The sequence below is a fragment of the Cynara cardunculus genome (genome assembly GCF_001531365.2).
Source record: "Cynara cardunculus var. scolymus isolate 2C chromosome LG 14, CcrdV1, whole genome shotgun sequence".
NCBI classification, from domain to species: domain Eukaryota; kingdom Viridiplantae; phylum Streptophyta; class Magnoliopsida; order Asterales; family Asteraceae; genus Cynara; species Cynara cardunculus.
In genome coordinates, this window is record NC_037541.1 from 12,803,731 (window position 1) to 12,825,527 (window position 21,797).

At 33.6% G+C, this 21,797-nt stretch overlaps 1 protein-coding gene across 1 annotated transcript; it reads right to left on the minus strand.

Moving 5' to 3' along the window:
* Nucleotides 1–354: 354 nt before the first annotated feature.
* Nucleotides 355–15,381, minus strand: LOC112526681 (beta-amylase 2, chloroplastic-like). Its single transcript, XM_025137061.1, has 10 exons — nucleotides 15,081–15,381; nucleotides 12,317–12,388; nucleotides 11,658–11,861; nucleotides 10,158–10,352; nucleotides 9,821–9,985; nucleotides 8,299–8,559; nucleotides 6,998–7,216; nucleotides 3,506–3,725; nucleotides 1,877–1,967; nucleotides 355–564 (listed from the first exon to the last, which is right to left on the minus strand). The coding sequence occupies exons 1-9, from the start codon at nucleotides 15,333–15,335 to the stop codon at nucleotides 1,945–1,947; spliced, it is 1,614 nt and encodes a 537-aa protein (XP_024992829.1). The 5' UTR covers nucleotides 15,336–15,381; the 3' UTR covers nucleotides 355–564; nucleotides 1,877–1,944.
* Nucleotides 15,382–21,797: the final 6,416 nt, after the last annotated feature.

Consider the following 21,797-nt stretch of genomic DNA (forward strand, 5'->3'; position numbering starts at 1 on the left):
TATGCGAGCACACTTATAGTTCTTTTTCTAAATACGTTTTACCAAGTTTGAAAGTTCAATTTCATTTTAAGTCAAATAGTCAACACATGTTTCAGGCTATTAAAGTATGTTAATCTTGAAAACATCAAAATCGAGTTTACAGTTTGTAACTATGATATACAAGATTTTTTTTGAGGTATATAATATTTATATACGGTAAATGCAACAAATAAACTCACACGTCCTCCTCATTTTTGATCAGGTTTGAACATTTGACCTCTTATGAGACCAAAGACTATGATACCGCTAAGCCAAAGACATTTACAAATATACAATTGTTTGTCGATCATTATTTTTTTGTAGAGTTTTTACATTTACAAAATATAGACAAAAAAATAAATGCTATCAGACAAGAAGTTGATGATCATGCAATTATTGAAGTAATATTGTCAACATGAAGCCTCAAATGATGCCTAAATGCGGGGAAGAGGAGCAGCGTTGGGGAGAAAAATCATTTAGGATCTCTTGGAATCCCATATGTTTATCTTTCTTCCGTGTAACCTAAAACTCATATTGGTACCGTGCCTGAGATAGATCAAAAATATGTTACGATTAAAAAATACCCTTGAAACTACATAACATAATGATAATCATTCAAAAATGCATATTGCAGTGTGTGGTTCATTTCAAAAACAAAAACATATATACTTTTCTAACTTTCATTTGTTTGTAACGTTACATTATCTCATAGTGACTTTTCTCATGGATAAATTGTCTTTGTTTTGGTTATCTGATAGGGATCACATGAGACCAGCCTGTTTTCGTGAGACCCATGAGACCACTTTTTTTACACTTGAAAGTTCACAATGTTTTTGCTGTGAAAGTTTGTCTTTTTTTACCTTCACAGCGTTTTGTTATAAAATTTAAATGTAAAAAAGTGATCTCACGGATCTCACGAAAACAGGCTGGTCTCCCTTGAACCCAACCTTACTAGAGTAATCAGATAAGAAAAAAAATGTTTACAGATAATACTAAATATCTCAAAATGAAAACTATAATTTCATAGAACAAGGATGGAATTTTGTCTTGATATTTACTATTCACCTTTTCAACTTAATTTTGGCTTTTTTGATCTAAAAGATCATTTTAAACTCTCCTTTTGTTTTATTATTTCAATCATTCAAGTATGTCATATCTGCACCGTTGATTTTACAATTTTTAATTAAATCCCTTGTTTTAAAGCAACATTCTTTACCTTTAGATTAACAGAAAAGTTTATATACACCATACATATTCAAATCCTAATCCTGGTATTATGTACTGGTTATGGTTGGTATAATGACAGGACTGGAGAGTACAAAGAGTGAGGTATGAAAGAATTGTGGAAGGTTTTATTTTTTTAGGTGCAATCTCTGAATCACAAAAAGGTAAATCTTATTTGACAAAAAAAGGTATGTCTCTTAATGGTTTTAAAACCCTCTAAATGATTCTTTATCATAGGTCTCCCTTAACCATTTAGCACCCTAATTTCATTGTAAAACAATTATCGAACACTTATATTTCATTTTCTACTATATCATGAGAGCCTCTTAATCATTCTGCACCAAACCATTCAACAACTGCCAAACAACTCATTAGTTAATCTATCAATCTTGTCACATTTTCATAATTTTTGTTCCACCTATTTTGATAGGACAGAAAACGTATTTTTGTGCTACTCTCATCCTGTCCAAAATGGGACAAGTTTTTATATTGTCCTATCATATCCTGTTTTGTCCAATTGATTTTCTTTGTATTTTTCCAAATGAAAACTATTTAACAGATAATTTTCCAAAGTAATTGAGCAAAAGGAATAATGCAACAATAACTTATATCTAATATCGTAAAAGTATTTTACCTTGAATTTTTGTCGACTTATGATACAAGACCGAGAAAAACGGATTAGTAGTTGATTCAGATTCGGTGCTAAAGGCCCTCCACAGCTTCGCCTGTTTCAGTAAGTTGATTACAAAACTAGGCGTCAATTACCTAAACAAAACGAACCCAATATATCGCACCCAAAGCCAGGACAACTAGAAATGCGATGAACCGAAATCAAGAGAGAGTAACTTGTATCAATGTAGCTTGATTTAAAAAAAAAAAATACAATGTTATAATTTTCATAGCAATTTTCATGGAGAGGAGGAAATATAATATTGAATAAATTACGTTTTTATCCCTATGGTTTGTAATTTATTGCTATTTTTGTTCCTGGACTAATTCCTATCTTTTAAGTATAAGGGACCAAAACAGTAAAGAATTGTATACCACAAAGACTAAAACAACAATAAATTATTAATCACAAAGATGAAAATAACAATGCATTACAAATAATATGGATGAAAACCGCAATTTATAACTACATGAGCGAAAATCGCAATTTTTAATAAGCCCATGGACGGAAATTGTAATTTACTTTATAATACAAGAAGCGTTGGGATTAGATACTCAAAAACTTCTATCAAATTCGAAGTCTAGAAACCAAGATGCATGAAAATTTCATGAAATTTGTCTTAATTCGTATTTAGTGTAATAATTATTTTTTCATTTAGTGTAATTACTAACCATCTGTACCTATTTTGACTGCTAAGCCATAAATCTTGTAACTATTTATTGATGCCAAGTTGTCAAGTGGCATTGTAGTTTTTTTATTACGTGAAAAATCCGACATCAAAATCAAACAATGCCACGCAGGCCAATAACTCTTCTATTTAGTAAAATGGGTATGAAATAGAAAGAATTCAACGCTTGTTACATCACTTAAGAAAACGAAATTCATCATAACACTAAGTAGAGCCTAAGGGATACTTTACTACCTATTTACCGCCTCTTTTTTTTTAGTATATAATATTTATATACGGCAAATGCAACAAATAAACTCACACACCCTCCTCACCTATGGTGAGGTTTGAACCCCTGACCTCCTAGAAGGCCAAGGGCTACGATACCGCTAGGCCAAAGGCCCTTTGGTCTATTTACCGCCTCTTACCGGGTAAGAGAAACGTACGCGGTCACAAATGTTGTTTACCAAGCCTCTCTTATAGGTCCATGGTGTTGACCAAGATACTGACCTGGTAAGCTAATGGAGACTTTTAGGGGTTGTTTACCAAACGCTTACGGCAAGAGTCACAACCTTCTCTTACCTTATCGGGTAACATTTTTGGCCATCAAAATGGATTGTAGCATCTTTTACCCGGTAAGCTCTAACCACATAAGAGTCTTCTCCCTAACTTACAGGATAAGATTCTTGGTTCTTGCTATGCCTCTTACCGGGTAAATTTCTCGGTCCTTGTCATGCTCACCCAATTTATGTTGATAAACCAACTAAACAGCCCCTACTTGATTAGTACTTACCCAATTTATGTTGATAAACGACCCCTAAGATTATATTTTAATACATTTTGCTCATTTAAATATGCAAAATCCACAAAGTAACAAGTTCCAAATGGAAGTTGTTGATCAAATCAAGGGAGGGAAAGAGATGTACCATGCATTCTCTTGACAAATAGTTGGAATTCCCTTAAGTTGTGTTCATGAAGGAGAGCTTGATTAAGCCTGAGGTAGGTAAAAGCAGATAAATGCCTACCATCAGGATCATCCCTTGGTTTGGCATGTTCCAATATCTTGTTATACCCTTGTCTATCATAGCAAGGCAGAGCATTTTCACTTGCAACTGGTATATCAGCATCCCATGCAGCATTTAGTACCTAAATAAATTGTAAAATAAATACAACTGAGACAAAGAAATAACCCCAAAATCTTAATCAGTTCTACATTTGACTTAGAATTGAAGAATTTAAGGATTTTTACTCCAACAAATTCCCTGAAACCTTCTCCAAAATAGACAAAGTAGGAGAGAGAGGGTGAAAATTCTCCAAATTTAGAGAATTTTCCAAAAAATTTACATATGAAAGAGAAATATTTTTTATTCTTCCTATTAATGAGAATCTTTGAAATTAAATTTATAGAAGAGAAATAATATTTTATGAAAGGCATTAAATATTTTAACAATATAATTAATATTGTAATCTTCAAAATGGAGAAGCTGTTGGAGATGAATATAAATTTTCTTTTGGAGATTTAAATTTTGATTCCCCTCTTTGGAGAATCTGTTGAGATCCTCAACTAATGGTCAACTAAGAAAATTGTGTTGATCTAGAGAAATACCACCAATTCTTTGTGACTACGATGATGGGTAAATAAATAATTTAACTAGTTTGCTATAAAGACCACGTCATAATTTTTATCAGATATATGAAAATGTAAAACAAATACAAGTGACACGTATAAGAACATCTAACATTTTGATGAGTTCTACGTTTGGACTTAACATACGGTTTAATGAAGTTTTCGACTATTGGTCAACTCGGAATATCGTGCCGATCCCGAGAAATACTACCAATTCTTTGCAACTATGATGAGGGTAAATAAGTAATTTCAATAGTTTTCTAAAAAGACCACGTCATAGTTTTCATGAGATGTCTAAAAATGTAAAACAAGTACAAATAACACGTATAAGACCATCAACAACATCAACATTTTGATCAATTGTATGTTTAACTTAACATATGGTTTAATGAAGTGTGTGACTATTGGTCAACTAGGAAAATCGTATCAATCTAGAGAAAATACCACCAATTCTTTGTAACCACGATAATGAACAAATAAGTACCTCCGTCTCAAAATAAATATCCATAAAAAAACACACGGTTAATGACAATTTTACCTTTAATAAAGAAGCTCACAGTTTTAGAAATGTATGGTTATTCCATTAATGGTTTTTTTTTATTAACCTGGATATCCAACCCGCTATGCGAGTCGACTAATTCCAGGCCGACCACCTGCTTTGCAGATAGTCCGGAATCACCGCATTTGAACCTCCGTGGCCACAAGGGGATTTTTATTCCTCCTGGATTGAACCTGAGACCTCCTGGTACTTTTGACCTTTAGAGCCAAGCTCAAACCAATCAGGCACCACCCTTGTGAAGGGTGGTTAAATAATCGTGTATCATAACTAAGGGTAAAATTGGAAATTTAATCAATTACAACTATCTATTTATGAAAGTGAACACTTATTTTGGAATTTAAGGAGTAATTTTAGTACTTTGCTAGAAAAGAAAAAGCCATAGCTTTCATGAGATATCTGACGTGAAAATTGTTGGCAATTTTTCATTGTCAAAGAGAGTGCATAATTAATATGCAGCCTTAACAATATCGAGCCTATAATAGGTTTGTATCTAGCTGATTAGGGACTCAAACACCAACAGGTCAAATATCCTAACTGTTGTTAATATAATAAAATGTCGGAAACCACAAGGGTGGTGGCGTGGTGCCTGATTGGTTTGAACTTGGCTCCAAATGTCAAAAGTACCAGGAGGTCTCAAGTTAGAGGAATAAAAATCCCCTTATGGCCACGGAGTTTCAAATGCAGTGACTCCGTGCTATCTGCATAGTCGGTTCGCATAGCGGATTGGATATCCAGATTAATAAAAAAACAATGCCGGATCTTGTAGAGTTAAATCAATATCATAGTTTTTTGTAATAAATAATTGACATATGGTTGATATTTAAAAATTGGCAAAAATGAAACTATTGCAATTTAATGGGTATGGGTTGATGGGCACACTTTTTATGCAATAATTCATATGTGAATTAGACCAAGAAAGAGTAGTTGGTCAACAGGTTGATGATATTTTCAAATCAAACCAATATTTTCATAATGCCCCTAACCAAAACAAACCATACTAGTTCATTATATTCCATTTGATTCATGAAAAAAAATCTCTAAATCCCATGTCCCCATCAATCACGTAAAAGCACATCACCGGGAGATGAGGAAAACAAAAACTAGATAAACTTAGGGGCCATTTACAAACGGTTACGCGGTAAGTGCTTACCGGGTCATCTTTCCTTATCAGATGAACATGACAAGGATTGAGAATCTTACCCGGTAAGAGCAATGACAAGGACCGAGAGTCTTACTCGATAAGTGAGAGTGATGACTCTTACCTGGTAGGCGCTTATTGGACAAAAATGTTGCATACGATGCCGTTTTAATGGATTAAAATTTTACTTGGTAAGTTAAATGAAAGTGTTGACTTTTAGAGATGAGTGTTTACCGGGTAAGCTTTGGGTAAATAACCCCTTATACTAAATGAAATAATTATTTGTCTTCACATGATTGGTGGAACAAGGAGGGGCATAGGATTTTGGGACATGAGATTTATTACACAATTCATGCCCTAATCATTTTCATCAATAAGTTTGCACCGATGTTGATGTCGGAGTCCTATGTCGGCTAGATTTAGACCTTTTCTTCCCAATATACATTAGAACCTCCCTTCTATCCTCATCGGCTCTTTTGGAGAGTAATATGACGGGGTTCCACATATTCTCAAGTAGTATCAAAGCCAAGGTCTACCACTCTAAGGCCTCGACACTATGGGACAAATATATAACCCTCTAGCCTCCGTTGGAGAGGGTGTCTTGAAGTCCCATAGATGGTATATGTGTGCATTTTGGGACTATATTTTGGTACAAACTGTTATCTCCGTTTTTGGTTTTGTACTTATGTTTCAGTAAATTATATTAACTGCTCTGCTTTAACCAATTAGTTGACTTGGTATTGTTTTGAACCTAATTGTGGTGTCTCCTACCAAAGGGCCTTTGGCCTAGCGGTATGTGAGCTTTTGGGGTTCAAACCTCACTAAAGGTGAGAAGGGTGTGTGAGTTTATTTGTTCTATTTGCCGTATATAAATACTATATACTTCAAAAAAAATTGTGGTGTCTCCTGTCCTTGGTCACGCGGGAAGGGGGTGTTACAAGTTCTGCTATCATCAGCTAGACTTGAATATATACCAGAACCTCTCCTCTCCTCAAGGACTCTTTTGGACAGTAATCTTATGGGGTTCCACATACTCACAGAGGAAGACAAAATGGAATAATTTTACTTTACTAGTGTAAGGTCTATTGAGTTACCTGCCAAACTAACCCCTCAGGGTCTGCCATTGCCTCCGGAAAGCCCTCTTGTTGGTCCAAAGTACGCAACTCAACACATGTGAAGTTTAAAGCTGTGCCGTGCTTCTTTAACATCGAAGCAATTGGGGCATAGCCGTCACGGTTGGTCCGATTGTAAAACCCAGCAGTGAGTTCAGCAGCATGGCTGGCAGTTTTGTACCACCAATGAATACCTGATAGCTGATAACAATATCCAAGAAAATTCTTTGAGTGGATGAATAAACCAAACCATACGAATCCAACAAATCCCACCCGGAGGGAAGGTTCTAAATGACGTGAGGTTTGGCGTGGCAGCAAGGTCAAAGCCTTACAAGTTACAGCGAGGACACGACATTTTTCAAGGCCTGCCCTAAGGCAGGATACATATACACAGCCCCACACTTGTGTGTGTTAGTGTTTCGAATAATATTGTAGAACAAATTAAATTCATATAAAATAATAAAACTAAAAAAAGAAACAAGAACCATTGACAGAAAATGATATCAAGAGTGCAAAATCAAGATTAAATCTCTTGGATCTCTACTCACTACTTCCTTCAATTTCCTAAGAATTCGTCTTTGACTCTTCATGTATAGGAGTGGGAGTAAGTATTTACCTATTTAAGGTTTTAGTTTTTGAGTTCCTTTTTTATGTTTATTTGTCTCAAGTGTCGTACATAATTATCATTTATCCCTCAAGTTATATATTAAAAATAACCCCACACCTTACAAAATAACACGTCGTAACGTGCCACAACGCGTTACAATGCAAGTCAAGCTTTAGAGTGGAGCCATATGGGCTAACATTGCGGCAAACCCAAACCTTGACGCCATAACCCGCCATGACGAGTTATTTAGAACCATGCCCAAAGGTGTTATCAGGGGAGGGTAAGATGTATGCACATCTTCCGATCTAGAGGTGGGCTCTAAGACCTGGCCTTTACCCCAAAGAGTTGAGGGGTTGTTTCCTAAAGACCCTCAACTTGTGAAGAGAACCGCTTCATTACAATTGATGGTGAGGTCTGAGGAGGGATGTATGCAAACTTGCCCTCTATGGCTCTATCCCAAAGTGTAGAGCGGTTGTTTCCATGAGACCCCTGACTTGTGAAAAGAACTGGTTCATTACAATTTGATGGTGGCGTTTGAAGACGGTAAGATGTATTCAGACCCGACCTCTACCCCAGAGTGTAGGGTGGTTATTTCTATGAGAACCTCGACTTGTGAAAAGAACCCATTCATTATAATTTGATCATCATTGAAGACAGTCTTGCCAAATTGACTCACCTTTACAGATATGGGAGTACCTTCGAAGGCCAAATTGGCCAAGGCTAGTACCCTGTCGCCATGATCGATGAGACTCTGGGAGTACCAATTAAGGAAAAATCTGCCATAGGCGCCATCGTAATCACCTCCATCACAAAAAAACTTGGTATCCTGAGGCTGGGAATTATAAGAACCTGCATGATCAGGAGCTCTACCCCAAAATGAGTGTCCCCTTATTTCTGCCGCTTTCTGGAGACTCTTTGTTAGGTACTTATCATAGCACTGCAAGGTAAAATATTTTTGTTAGTAAAAAGAACAAGCAATTGGCTACGAGCTCCTTTTATGATCATAGTTCATAATCATGTCATATCAGCCTACCTAGCAATGATAATGTCAGGTGCCGTTTGGATTTGGAATTCGTATGTTAAAAACATTTATTTTATAATAATCAATTAACGAAAAGATAGTTTAATTATTTGTAGAAAATAAATTCAGTTCTATTCTAAATCCTACAAACAGAAGATTCCAAATCCTTTCCAATTCCATCAAACCAAACGCCCCCTTAGAGTATGTGAATACCCTTTGAATCTTTCTCTAAAAGAGCCCTTATAGAGAGAGGGGAGGTTCCTACATATATACAAATATATACAAGTTTAGATGGTCCATGGCTAACTGATGGGGACTCCAACACGCCCCTCAAACTGAGGCTAGAGGTTGCCCCCAAGAACGGAGGTGAAAGAGTGTGCGAGTCCCTAGGTAGTGCTCTAATTTTGCTCAACTGATACAACTCACCTGAATTTTCCATAGCAGAACGGAATACGGGGACTGGGCTGTGCCGGAGGGTGTTCAATCAAGCATGATATATAGAACAGGTCCCCCAAAAATTTTGGGCCCAATTATACATGTTTAAGCTTTTATTTAATTATATATGTTTAACCTTTAGCCCAATCGTAATATTTTAGGCTTTTACTCTTTTAGTCTATTTGACGATTCATAGTCCAACTTTCGAAGAATGTTAGAAGAATAATTCTATTTAAATGAATTCATATGTTACTTTGTTATTTAAAAACATTTTGTTATTTTAGTTTGTAAGACTTTTAATATAATATATGATATAAATATTTATATTTATTACTCTCAATCTATAGTCATACATATGTAACAGGGCCTCCAAAAACATTGGAACGTCCCTGTCCAGGAACTTTGTAAAAGATTGGAACTTTTTGGATACAAAATTATAAGGAAGATTATAATGGTCGAAGCAAGACTTCTGGATTCCCTTCTACTAATGTAAAGTCTACTGATTGTGTCTTGAATTACATTGGAAGCTGGCGTATAGTTCATCTACTAGTTGTGGAAAATCCTTTATACCCGGGCTCTGATACCAACATGATATGTGGAATCCCTTTAAATCTCTCTCCAAAAAGCGCTTATAGAGAGAGAGAGAGAGAGGAGTTTCCTACGTATATAGAGGTTTAATGGTCTGTGTCTAGCCCGATATGGAACTCGAACAGATAAGTCAGTTTTTCTAAAAAAAAAGTACCTGGAATTCACCAATACCGGGATATTCCCAACCATGTTTTGCAGGATAAGACGGGTAACGCAATTCTCCACAAGCACCTAACCCGATTTCAATCTCAGTAATGCTCCCATCCTCGAAGAACTCATCAAATTCAACACGAAAGCTCCTCATATACTCAAAATAGACCTGCAATGATGTATCAAGAAAAAATATTGTAAAATTATGCACAAAACAACCTTCATCAACATAGTACAAGGCATAATCTTATTAACCAGCTTCACTTTTTGGTGTTTGCTTTTTTAAACCTCACATCAGAAATTGTACACATACATCATCTGTCAGTAGCAAAATCTGATACCTCAATAGCAGTGCGGCCTTTCAAAACGCGTTCCTTGTCAATTCCCCAAGTAAGGCTTTCTGGGTTGCGTCTTCCATCTCGGTCTGTGAAATAGATGTCGGGGTTTCCTTGACCAATTTCTCTTACCCATTTAGGCAATGGAATGTGAACATCATCACCAACATTCCCTCCACATTCATGAAATGACATTACAACCTGATAGCAAATCATATCGATTATTCCACCAAAAGCACAAGAAAGATCTTAGGATATCTTTCGGCGGAACTAGCTGATAAGCTAGATGTTGGCTCATAAGCTTGTTGTTAGCCAAAAAGCTAGTCGATAAACTACTCATGTTTGGTAAAAACTAGCTGATAAGCTAGATGAAAACGTAAAATGCGTAAATGACCTAAAAGGGCATGTTGAAAAGTGAATTGGAAAAATATAAGGGTAATATGAAGTAGCTTTTCAAAATTCTAGTTTATGGCTAACCAAACGAGACTTTTTCAAATAAAAGATAAGGGGCTGTTTGGTTGGTTTCTCATTAAGTCTTGTATGGAGAAAGCCATATGTGTGGATTAATCAGTCTATATCAATTAGAAAGGTTTTTGTTTGGGAGTGTTTTACATAGATGGAAGGAGCATGTTTTTTAATTGGGAAAGACAAGTTTGGAAAAAACTTGGCTTTCTACATAAAGTTTCCCCTAAAAGCTTACTGAATAAGCCACTTTCTATATCATTAAGCCACTACCAAAAAGTATTGTATAGCTGACCAAATAAGCTGCAAGTCCCATTAAACTGCTAACAAACAGACCCTAAGCTAGCTTATGGTTGCTAAACATGGCCATAGTATGGACAAGAAAGGAATAAAAATTCATCTACCGAAAAGAAATTGATGCAGGTCCCAAGTTCTAGTCCTAGTTTATCAATTCCTTTCGGGGCCACACCAGCGCAGAAGGCCTAAACTATGCCTGATCATTTGCAAAGGATGTTTTGCATGGATCAAATGGATTATTTGAACCAAAAGAACCAAATACCACAGTGTTAAAAAAGAAAAGGGAATTGATGTGAAATGGAAGATTAATGCTAGTAATACCGTGTTTGCTTGATCTCATAAAAATAGATCATGGCTCTGGCGATTAAAAAGGTGGCTAAAGGTCTATTAGGAAGTCAGTAGACCTGCTAGTGATCTAAGGTCTCAATAGGTCATCACATTTTTAGTCTTATTCTCTATTTGCATTTCTCCCGATGTATGTATGTGTGCTTCTAGCACAAGAAGAATGCCTCATAATCTACAAGGCTATTCTCCTAACTAAACCCTGTATGAATTTACACGCTTCCAATAGAACTTGGAGAACCAGGGGCGCGTATGAATTTAAGTTCAAATCCTACACTTGTATTGCCCTGTGAATTACGAGGGGTGCATCAATTGATATGCAACAAAAATTTCATCCCTTGGGTGTAGTTTCCCGGGTTTTCTACAATAATCAGAAGAAAAAATATGGCACTGTCTAAAACAAACCTGTAGCTTAAGGTCCAAGCCACGAACTATCTTGAAGAGTTTCTTGTAACCTTTCCAATTGTATTGTTGCGGACTGTTGGCCTCCACAATTCCCCACCAGGTATCAACCATGACACCATCAACACCGACCGACTTCAAGATTTTTAGCTGATTCGACAGATCATCAGAATCAACAAGCTTGCATTCCATATTGATTGTCCCCAGCTGCAAATGACCTAGAGCGTGAGTTCAGGTTATCTCAAACAAATTTCTACTAACAATCTACATCCCTGTAAGGATCTTTACTCACACACAATACTAGTTGCAAGGAATGAAAAAAAGAACGCACAATATTTATGTGGTTCACCAATTCCTCTACATATTGCTAGATTTCTTATTATATCTCATGAATTGTGAGTGGTAAACCTACAAGAAAGAAAGAATGGATCCAATTTTTCTGAAAAAACTAGACAAAAACTGGATCAGATAGCAAAATATCATCCTAACTGTTATAAGTGTCTCTTTCAAATTTATGGGAGTCCAGTTTATAGTCTAAATTAGGCTCTACATTCAACAACTCACTCACAGAAAAGAATGTCATACACAAAAGCAAGATGCTACTATTGAGATGACAAGTGTTTTCAGAGGAGACAACAAAAAGAAAACATCGACAAACTCACTGGTAGCATAACATATACAGGAACATGTGGTGTGCCAGAAAAATCTCGCTCCTCTGGGGAAATGTCCACAACCTACAGGAAAGGGTTTGGAGCAGGTCAAAGTGAAATTATTTTAGTAACTCCAAGAAGATCAAATAAGAGATATGGATTCAGATCATGCTAAAGACAGATGCCAAAATGGAAAGAAAATCCTTACATTGAAGCAACAAGTTCAAGAACACAAGAAAACACACATAAACACAAGATTGTACGAACACAGCATAAATCTAGAAGTACAAATTATGAGAATATAATAATCACATATAGATTTACTTCTCTTTTCCCAAACGGTTGAAATACACACACCCTATTAGCAAAGGATATTGAATCTACAACCACTGGTTTGAGACTCATCTGGTACCAGTTAATCCCAAAGCCACTGGTTCATATAATACTTTTCTAACAGCTGTTATTTTGTCTCCTCGATATATGTATTAATGCATTCTACTGCATACTTTTCTAACAGCTGGTAATGCTTGACCCCTCTAATAAAGCACTCGCTCCATTCCAAATTAGAGTTGCAGTTTGATTTTTGACAATAAAAACCTAGTTCTTGCCAAACTTCAAACCATGATTGAAGTTCTTACTTTAATAGCAAATGAAAGTTGCTATATATTGTCCTGTGTAATAGTAGCTATCAACTTTTTCTCGAAAAATAAATAACTTACGATTAGTTTTGGTTATGAAAGTAGTCCATTTGACTACCAAGTTTCAACAATGAACTCTTACCATTTTCCATTACTTCACGAAACAATTTTACCATCACAAGACATGCAATGAGATGTTTTGTGTCACCAATTGTTATTGTTATCATGCTTTTGGCTGAAGAATTTCAAGTTGTGCAACACTAGCTGTTTAATTTATCCCAAATACAATCACAAAAAGATGAATGCATTGCCTTTTTTTGTCTTTTTTGAATTATATAATATTTATATATGGCAAATGAACACACACACCCTCCTCGCTTTTGGTGAGGTTTGAACCCTTGACCTCTTGGGATGGTGGAGCTCTGTCGCTAACCCAGACACCGCTAGGCCAAAGTCCTTTTTGGTTGCATTGCCTTAGAAGCAGCGGTTTCCATACAAGTACATTCCGATAGGAACATAATGAAGCAAAAGCCTAAATTTGAATATTACTTCATTCCAAAATTGCAACAACATTATGAATTCTGAAGTCAGTTTGTTAATCCTGAAGTTCAAATTGTTATTGATGCTTGTACAACTAGCTACGTAAAGAGTACAAGTATTAACCACAAGGGTGGTGCCTGATTGGTTTAAGCTTGACTCCAAATGTCAAAAGTACCAGGAGGTCCTAGGTTCAAATCCAAGAAGAAATAAAAATCCCCTTGTGGCCACGAAGGTTCAAATGCGGTGACTCCGGACTATCTGCAAAGCAGGTGGTCGCCCTGGGATTAGTCAGCTCGCATAGCGGGTTGGATATCCAGGTTAATAAAAAAAAAAGAGTACAAGTATTAACATATTCATTATTTTAGAAGTGAGTTAGTTTCAAAATCAACTTACAACCTTCAGGTTTCATTTGTCTATATCGTTTTACTACATTTTTTATTCTCTACCTAAAGTATTGAAACTTGATTTCTAAAATTTGAATGTAATCATAGTTCTGCGGTTCTGGGAGTAGAACGCAAATGCCTCACCCGATTGAGTTACAGAAGCAATACCTATCTAGCACTGAATAAGATTAACAGAAACTTTCATACACAAAAGTAAATAACAATCATAAATACACTAATATAACAAAATACTAAAATAGGAATCACATTTTTTTCCCTGTCATCATCCGTGGCATGAATTGAATCTCTCAAATTTATAGAGTCCTCTGAAATTCAAGATAAAATTGACGAAATGACCCTGACATGCGATGCTACTTATCACATCCCAAAATTACAAAAAACATGTCTACTGAGTCAATTTACCAAATCCTCAGATTCAAATTGATATGAATCTATCTGATATTTTTACTACTACAAGTATCTTAAGCGACTTAACAAGCACAAGAAATTAACCTGTTCACTGTTTTCAAAAACTGAGTTATTTCATGCCTATTTGAAACATATCAAATTCGAGATGTGACTCAAAATCTTAAAATATAACCATAATCCTCGAATTCGTTGAGTAGAACACACAATGAAGTAAGAGAAGCAGTAATTATATTTAGCAAAGAAAAAAATCTACAAACCCATAGATATCATACTATATTTGAGGTAACATTTTTACCTGATCACTATCGAAGGTATGAACCGAATCAATTGACTTCGTAAGTCCTCAAAATTACCAGTTGCATTCATAGAGTCCTCAAAATTACTTAATGCGGCGTTAAGTCAAGCTAAAATTGATGAAATTAACGCTAACACTGAATGCTACCAACTCCATTCCATGATTGCAAAAGCATTTTGATGTTTTAGGTCATTTACCAAAATTATAAAATTCAAATTGATATGACTTCATTTGACACTTATACAAGCATACATTAAGCTTCTAAGTTAACATGTTCATCGTTTTCAATAGTTAGTTAATTCAACACACTTTAAACCTCAAAAATTAACAATTCAACTTCCAAATTTGAATACGTAACCACAATTCTGCAATCTGGTTCAAAACACAAATTCTTCACCGAACGGAGTAAGGAAGCACTAACTAACAAAAATACACCGACACGGCGACACAACTGATAAACAAACTACTAAAATTGAACATCACATCGTTACCTGATGATTATCAGAGGTGTGAACTGAATCATTGCAATTCGAGGAGTCTGCAAATTCACCCGCTGCAGCAGAAACTCGAGTGCGAGAGCTAAAATCGACGAAATTGAGCTTCAGACTATGATAACGAGAAGAAAATTTAACTACGGAAGGAACCAAAAATGGCTGCCTTAAAGGCAATACGGTTGCAGAGGGCAACGCCATGGTTGTGGTGCAATTTAGCATAGAACTACCGGTAGTTAGACACGGCATCGCCATTGGAGCTCGTAGTTCCTCTTTTGGAAATTTAACGAAAATGGGAGAGAAGATGGCGGGACAAAGCCCGTGATCCGAGATATTGAAATCAACAAATTCTAGTGTTATGTAAAGTTAGCGTTTTATTATATCAACCGTTTCCAATTTCGTTAGGGGGCGGTGTAGGACGCGTTTGTTTTTATTCACTTCTCATTAACACCGAGATAATGTCCCGTCACTTTTGACAATTGTTAAATGGTTTGATATAGAATAATTAAGTAGTTAGAATGATTAAGAGAATCTCATGATATAATGTAAAATAAAATATAATTATTTGGTAATTGTATATAATAAAATTAGGGCTCTTAATGATTAAGGAAGATTCATGATATAAAATTATTCGGTGGGTTTTAGAACCATTAAGAGGCTGACTTTTTTTTGTCAAACAAGATTCACCTCTTAACGATTCAGATGTTGCCTCTTAATTGAACTATTAAGAGGTAAATAAACAACCAAAGTAGAAGTTTAAAATCTGAATGAACAAAATTGTTTGTATTTGTAAACTGATTACTATCTGAATTTGTTTAAATTGTCTATTTTACCAACTAAAAAAATTATAATGTTGAATTTATAGATAAATTTATGTAATTTCACATATTTATTCATCATCGTCAAGAAATATATTTAAATTATATAATTAGCATTCATTAAAATAAAAATATGTCATCAACGATATTTAACACATTTAAATCCTATTAAAATACAACAACTGAGAGATGTGAGGATCGATTTGGTAATGATCAATTGAGAGAGATGATTGATTAAGGTTAATCAATTGAGAAACGTTGTTGCTAAATGTTTCGAGAATAATAAGAGGTAAACAAGATGTTGGTTTACCTCTTACCAAATAAGAGAAAAATAAGATATAAGTGTCTCCAAAAAATAGACAAAACAAACAGTGTGAATGACTTTACCTCTTAACGGCTCAGACATAAAGGGGTTGTTTGTTTACCTCTTAGTAGTTCCATTAAGAGACAACTTCTGAATCATTAAGAGTTGAGTCTTGTTTGGCAAAAAAAATTGTCTCTTAATAGTTCTAAAACTCTCCGAATGATTTTGTATTTATGATCTCCCTTAACCATTAAACGCCCTAATTTCATTGTAAACAATTACCAAACAATTATATTTCATTTTGCACTATATCATGAAAGTCTCTTAATGATTCTGATCACTTAATCATTGTGCACCAAACCATTCAGCAACTATCAAACAACACTTTAAAAGTTTTTTTTTCAAAAAACAAACAAAGCCTTAGTGTTTGTTAATTTTTTATTTATTTATCAAATCTCTTATGTCTGATTCGATAAGAAGTAGGGTTCATTCAGACTATTTTTTTTTTCTTTTCTAAATTTTCAGATATCTGAATTAATAAGTAATACGTTCATTCAGACTATTTATTTTTTCTAAATTTTCAGTCATTTATATTTTATCGTCCTCTTGTTTGGTAAAAAACAAACAAACCATTTATTTGCTCCTTATTGTTCTCAACGGGTTAACTATAATAGATCTTTTATCTCGATCCACTTGAATTATAATAAAACTCAATTTACTATAATTATATGACTTTCTAATTTAAATTTATATGATTTAAATATCTTATTATCAATTAATCTTATTCATTAAAATGCATGTTAATTTTTACAATTTTGACGTAAATTTCGTAAAGATAATAAATAAATATATGAAATTGTATAAATTTATATATAAATTCAACACTAAAATATTCATGAGTAAATAAACAATTTAAACAAATTCAGACATTTATCAGTATATAAAAATAAAAAGTCTTATTGATTCAGATTTCAACACAACCTCTTACCAATCATAAATGAAATTAGACTTCAGTACCTCTTAAAAAACAAACGCCAACCAACTACACAATTTTGTATAAGGATATTTGCACCCCTACTTATATATTAACAACACCCCTCCTTTGTTATTATTTATCATAACTAAATAATTACGTAATCAGCCACATTTATTTGTATTTTGATTATTTTTTATAATTATTGTTTTTATTTTATTTAATTATTATTATTATTATTGTGAAATCAAATACCTTTTTATTTATAACTAATTTTGTTATTATTATTTTTTTCTCTATATTAATATATAATATTTTTGATAAAATAATATGTTTTCAAAAAAGAATGTAAATATAAAGAATATTAAAATATAAATTGTTTCATTTTAAACTTAAATACTTCTATTAAGAGTAAATTATTTATTATACTAGTAATATTTGTGGTTTGCTTAAAATTTGGATCTGATCCCTAAAATAAATTTATCTATATTAATGGTCCTTAACTTTTCATTTTCATAACACTCATGGTCCCTCCACTTAAAAACTTTAGTTAGCAACTATTATGAAAGACTAATCGGTCTTTGAAAAAACTATAGGAACAAAAAATGTAATCTGCTCTAAAATTTAATGTGATTTACAGTTTTCTTTTTACTTTTTTATTAAAAATATTTTATGTATTCAATCACAAATCATATACCTTAAAATAAAGTACATTAAATAAAAATATTTATATTTATTTAAAAACTATTAAATTCACAAAAAAAAAAAAATTAACGTTAAAAAATCTCAAGTTTAAAAAAATAAAGGAAATCAAGATAAATTCACATATATTTTGAGTTGGAAATTGAAATATGCTAGCAAAATATTGAAAATTAAGTTTCGTTAACGTGAGATTATTAATAATTTGATTGTATATTAATAATTTCACGGTAATCGAACTTAATTTTCAATATTTTGCTCGCATATTTCAATTCTCAACCCAAAAGAAATGAGAATTTATCTAGGTTTCCTTTGTTTTCTTAACTTGACAGTTTTTGACGCTAATTTTTTTTTAATGAATTTAAGAGTTTTTAATATAAAGATTTTTATTTAATATGTATTTTATTTAAAAAAATTGATTTGTAATTAGATATATAAATTATATTTTTAATAAAAAAATTTTAAAAAATACATGAATCGCATTAAGTTTTAGAGCAGATTACACTTTTAGTCCCTATAGTTTGTTCAAAGACCAGTTAGTCTTTGACAACGGTGCTAACTAACTTGTTAAATGCAGAGACCACGAGTGTTATAAAAATGAAAAGTGAGAGACCATCAATGTAGATAGTTTGTTTTAGGGAGTAAATCCAAAATTTAAGCAAACCACAGTCACAACCACTGTAAAAGACTGTTTGACAGTTGCTGAATGGTTTGATGCAGAATGATTAAATGATCAGAATGATTAAAAGACTCTCATGATATAGTGCAAACTGAAATATAATTGTTTGGTAATTGTTTACAATGAAATTAGGATGCTTAATGGTTAAGGGAGACCCAATATACAAAATCATTCAGAGGGTTTTAGAACCATTAAGAGACAGACTTTTTTTTGGCCAAATAAGATTCACCTCTTATTTCAGAGGTTGTCTCTTAATAGAACTATTAAAAGATAAACAAACAACAAATTCACTCTTCTATTAATATACAACTTTTTCAACATTAAACATCATTTATATTTTATGTTATTATTATACAACAATACATTTTCTATAGTTTATTATTACAAGAATTATTAATACTGTTTATATTTGAAAATTTGATAAAAAATGATGAGTTATTATCTGATTTTTTAAAGGTTGCTGAAAAACTGATGAATTATTTTTGAATATTCAAAAACTTAAATAAGAACTGATTGATTATTCTTGAAGTTTTAAAATCAGAAAAGATGATGGTTATTTTATGAGTTTCTAAAGTTGTAGAAGAATCGATGATGTATTCTATGAGAATACAGATAAAATGAAAAATCATTGGTTACTGTTCAAAATTTTTAAAGCTTTTTATTCGATTCATTTATGAGCAAACCATACAACTACATACACATGGTTGACCTTTATAAAGTTGAAAAATAACTGATATATTATTTTTATAAATAACAAGACATATTGTTTTTTTAGTTTATTTATTTAAAATTTGTTTTATATACAATATAAATAAAATAATAATTACTATATGCACTAATTTTTATTATTATCAACAACAAGGGTGGTGCTCGGTTAGTTTAAACTTGGACTCAAAAGGACAAAGGTAAAAAGTGTTTAGAGGTCTCATGTTCGAATCCAAGGAGGAACAAAAAAATCATTTTTGTGACCACGGAGGTTCAAATGCGATGACTCCGGGCTACCTGCAAGGTGGGTGGCCGTCCTGTGATTAATCGGCTCGCATAGCGGGTTGGATATCCAGGTTAATCAATTTATTTATTATTATCTATTAATTAAAAATTTAAAAAAAACCAAACACTTACCCAGTAAGAGCTTATTTGTAAAATTTAACATTATTACTTACTTACATGGTAAGATTTTAGTCAACAAAAACAACATTGTATGCAACAATTTGCCCAGTAAGCACTCACCATGGTAAAAGTCATCGTTCTCACTTACTGAGTAAGAATCCCAGTCCTTGTCTCGCTCTTACCGGGTGAGATTCTTAGTTCTTGTCATATTCTTCCGTTAAAGTAGTATGACTTATAGTAAGTGCTTAACCGTGTAAATGTTTGGTAAACGACCCCTAAGTTTCATATCAAACTAAAATATTACATGAAAACAATACCACGTGCGTTAATTACATGAATTAAATATAGTCTAGTTGGCATAGACATGTCTCTTGCCTTTGTCTGCTACTGAGATGTACGTGACTAGTTACTTAATTGGTTCATAGTTTCATGCGACATACAAGCGTATGTCAAAAACTAGTTTCTCCTTAACTGTTTGTCACGCATGCATTAACATACTGAAAACATGCTCGTATTTTTTTAATGAAAACGCTCCTTGAAAATCGTATTTGAGAATTCTGACATTTCGTATAGTATGGTTCACCGTTCTGCCACATGGGTTCAGCAGGAGCTACCACATCCTTATTGTTCTAATCCAGTAATCCTTGCTGCTCACAGCTGTATACTTAAATCTTGAAGTCTCGATAGTGAAACCATTTCTTTAAAACAAGTCCATCTAATTCTCATACTCATGCTAGTTGATTGAAAGGGTATAAATCAGATAACATGTATATCTGTGTATCTACCTAACTACCTTATACATGTAACATAACACATAACGTACCCTCGTATTATTCCTGTAAAACATCTCACGTCACAATCCATACAAAATCATATTGTATTTAAGCATGCATCTCATGGAAAAGGACATGAAACTTACGTGAGTGCGTAGGCTAGTTACTCATTCTATCCCAGTTAATGACCTACACAGTATACACCATAAAATCCCTTTAACGACCCATTTGCCAAAAAAATCAACTATGGTCAAACATGAGTCGACTTGAAGTCTCTTACTTATCTTCATTAGTTTATCTAAATCCAACAATATGATCTATTTGGGTCGAACTAGTCATAAATTCAAACTTAGTCAAACTTGAACTGACATTGGTCAACCTTGGTCAAACTAGATTATCATTAGTAATACTTGTTCAACCATTGTCAACATTAGTTAACCTTTTTGTCAACTTTGGTCAAATTAGGTAGACATTAGTTAACCCTGGTAACCTAGTCAAGTATGGGGTGTCAAAACGACCTCATCATATGGATTTCTGACCTCGTTGGTTTCCATATCTACATGACCTTCCTCGTGATCTTCGAGTTTCTTTCTGAGCTCATGACCATCCCAAATGTAAACTTATGACTCACGGTTACCTTGACCCTATGCGGCCTAAATCGCATGAGTCTAAGCTCGCTTCCGAGATCGCATTTGGTTTTTGTTTCTTCTAATTCGCACCAACAGGTACCCTTACCCTTAAACTCAACTCCTAATCGTTTCTAATTCAACTTTTACTCCCTCATTTTGCATACAAACAACATCTCTATGTATTTAAACATTTCTTAACACGTTATTCACCAATATGACACCAAATCCCCTTTATATAATGAATGAAAGCTAACACCTGTTAGAGGAAGGGGGTCATTCGACCAAATTGACAAATCATGATGAAAAAAATTGGAATATACAGTGATACTGTAGGGACAAGAACCGAGAAAAGTAATCACAAAGACCAAATCTATAACTTACTCCATTACGCATATATAAACTAATAACCAGTTCTCAAGGTTATCACAATTTTATGGGGGGGAATTTATGAAAAAAGTTGTGAAACAATGTGAACGAAAAGATACAACTAATAAAAATGTAACAAAAAGGTTTCATATTATGAATCGAATCGAATGCTATGAAACAAACACATTGTAAAACAATATATGTGAATCAATATATTAGATTATAGCCTTATATGGAAAAAATAATGTGAAACCACAACTTGCAACCTAGTTCTTACATTATCACAATACATGGGGTCCTCAAATGATTAAGTTCACACACACACACACACACACACACACACACACACATATATATATATATATA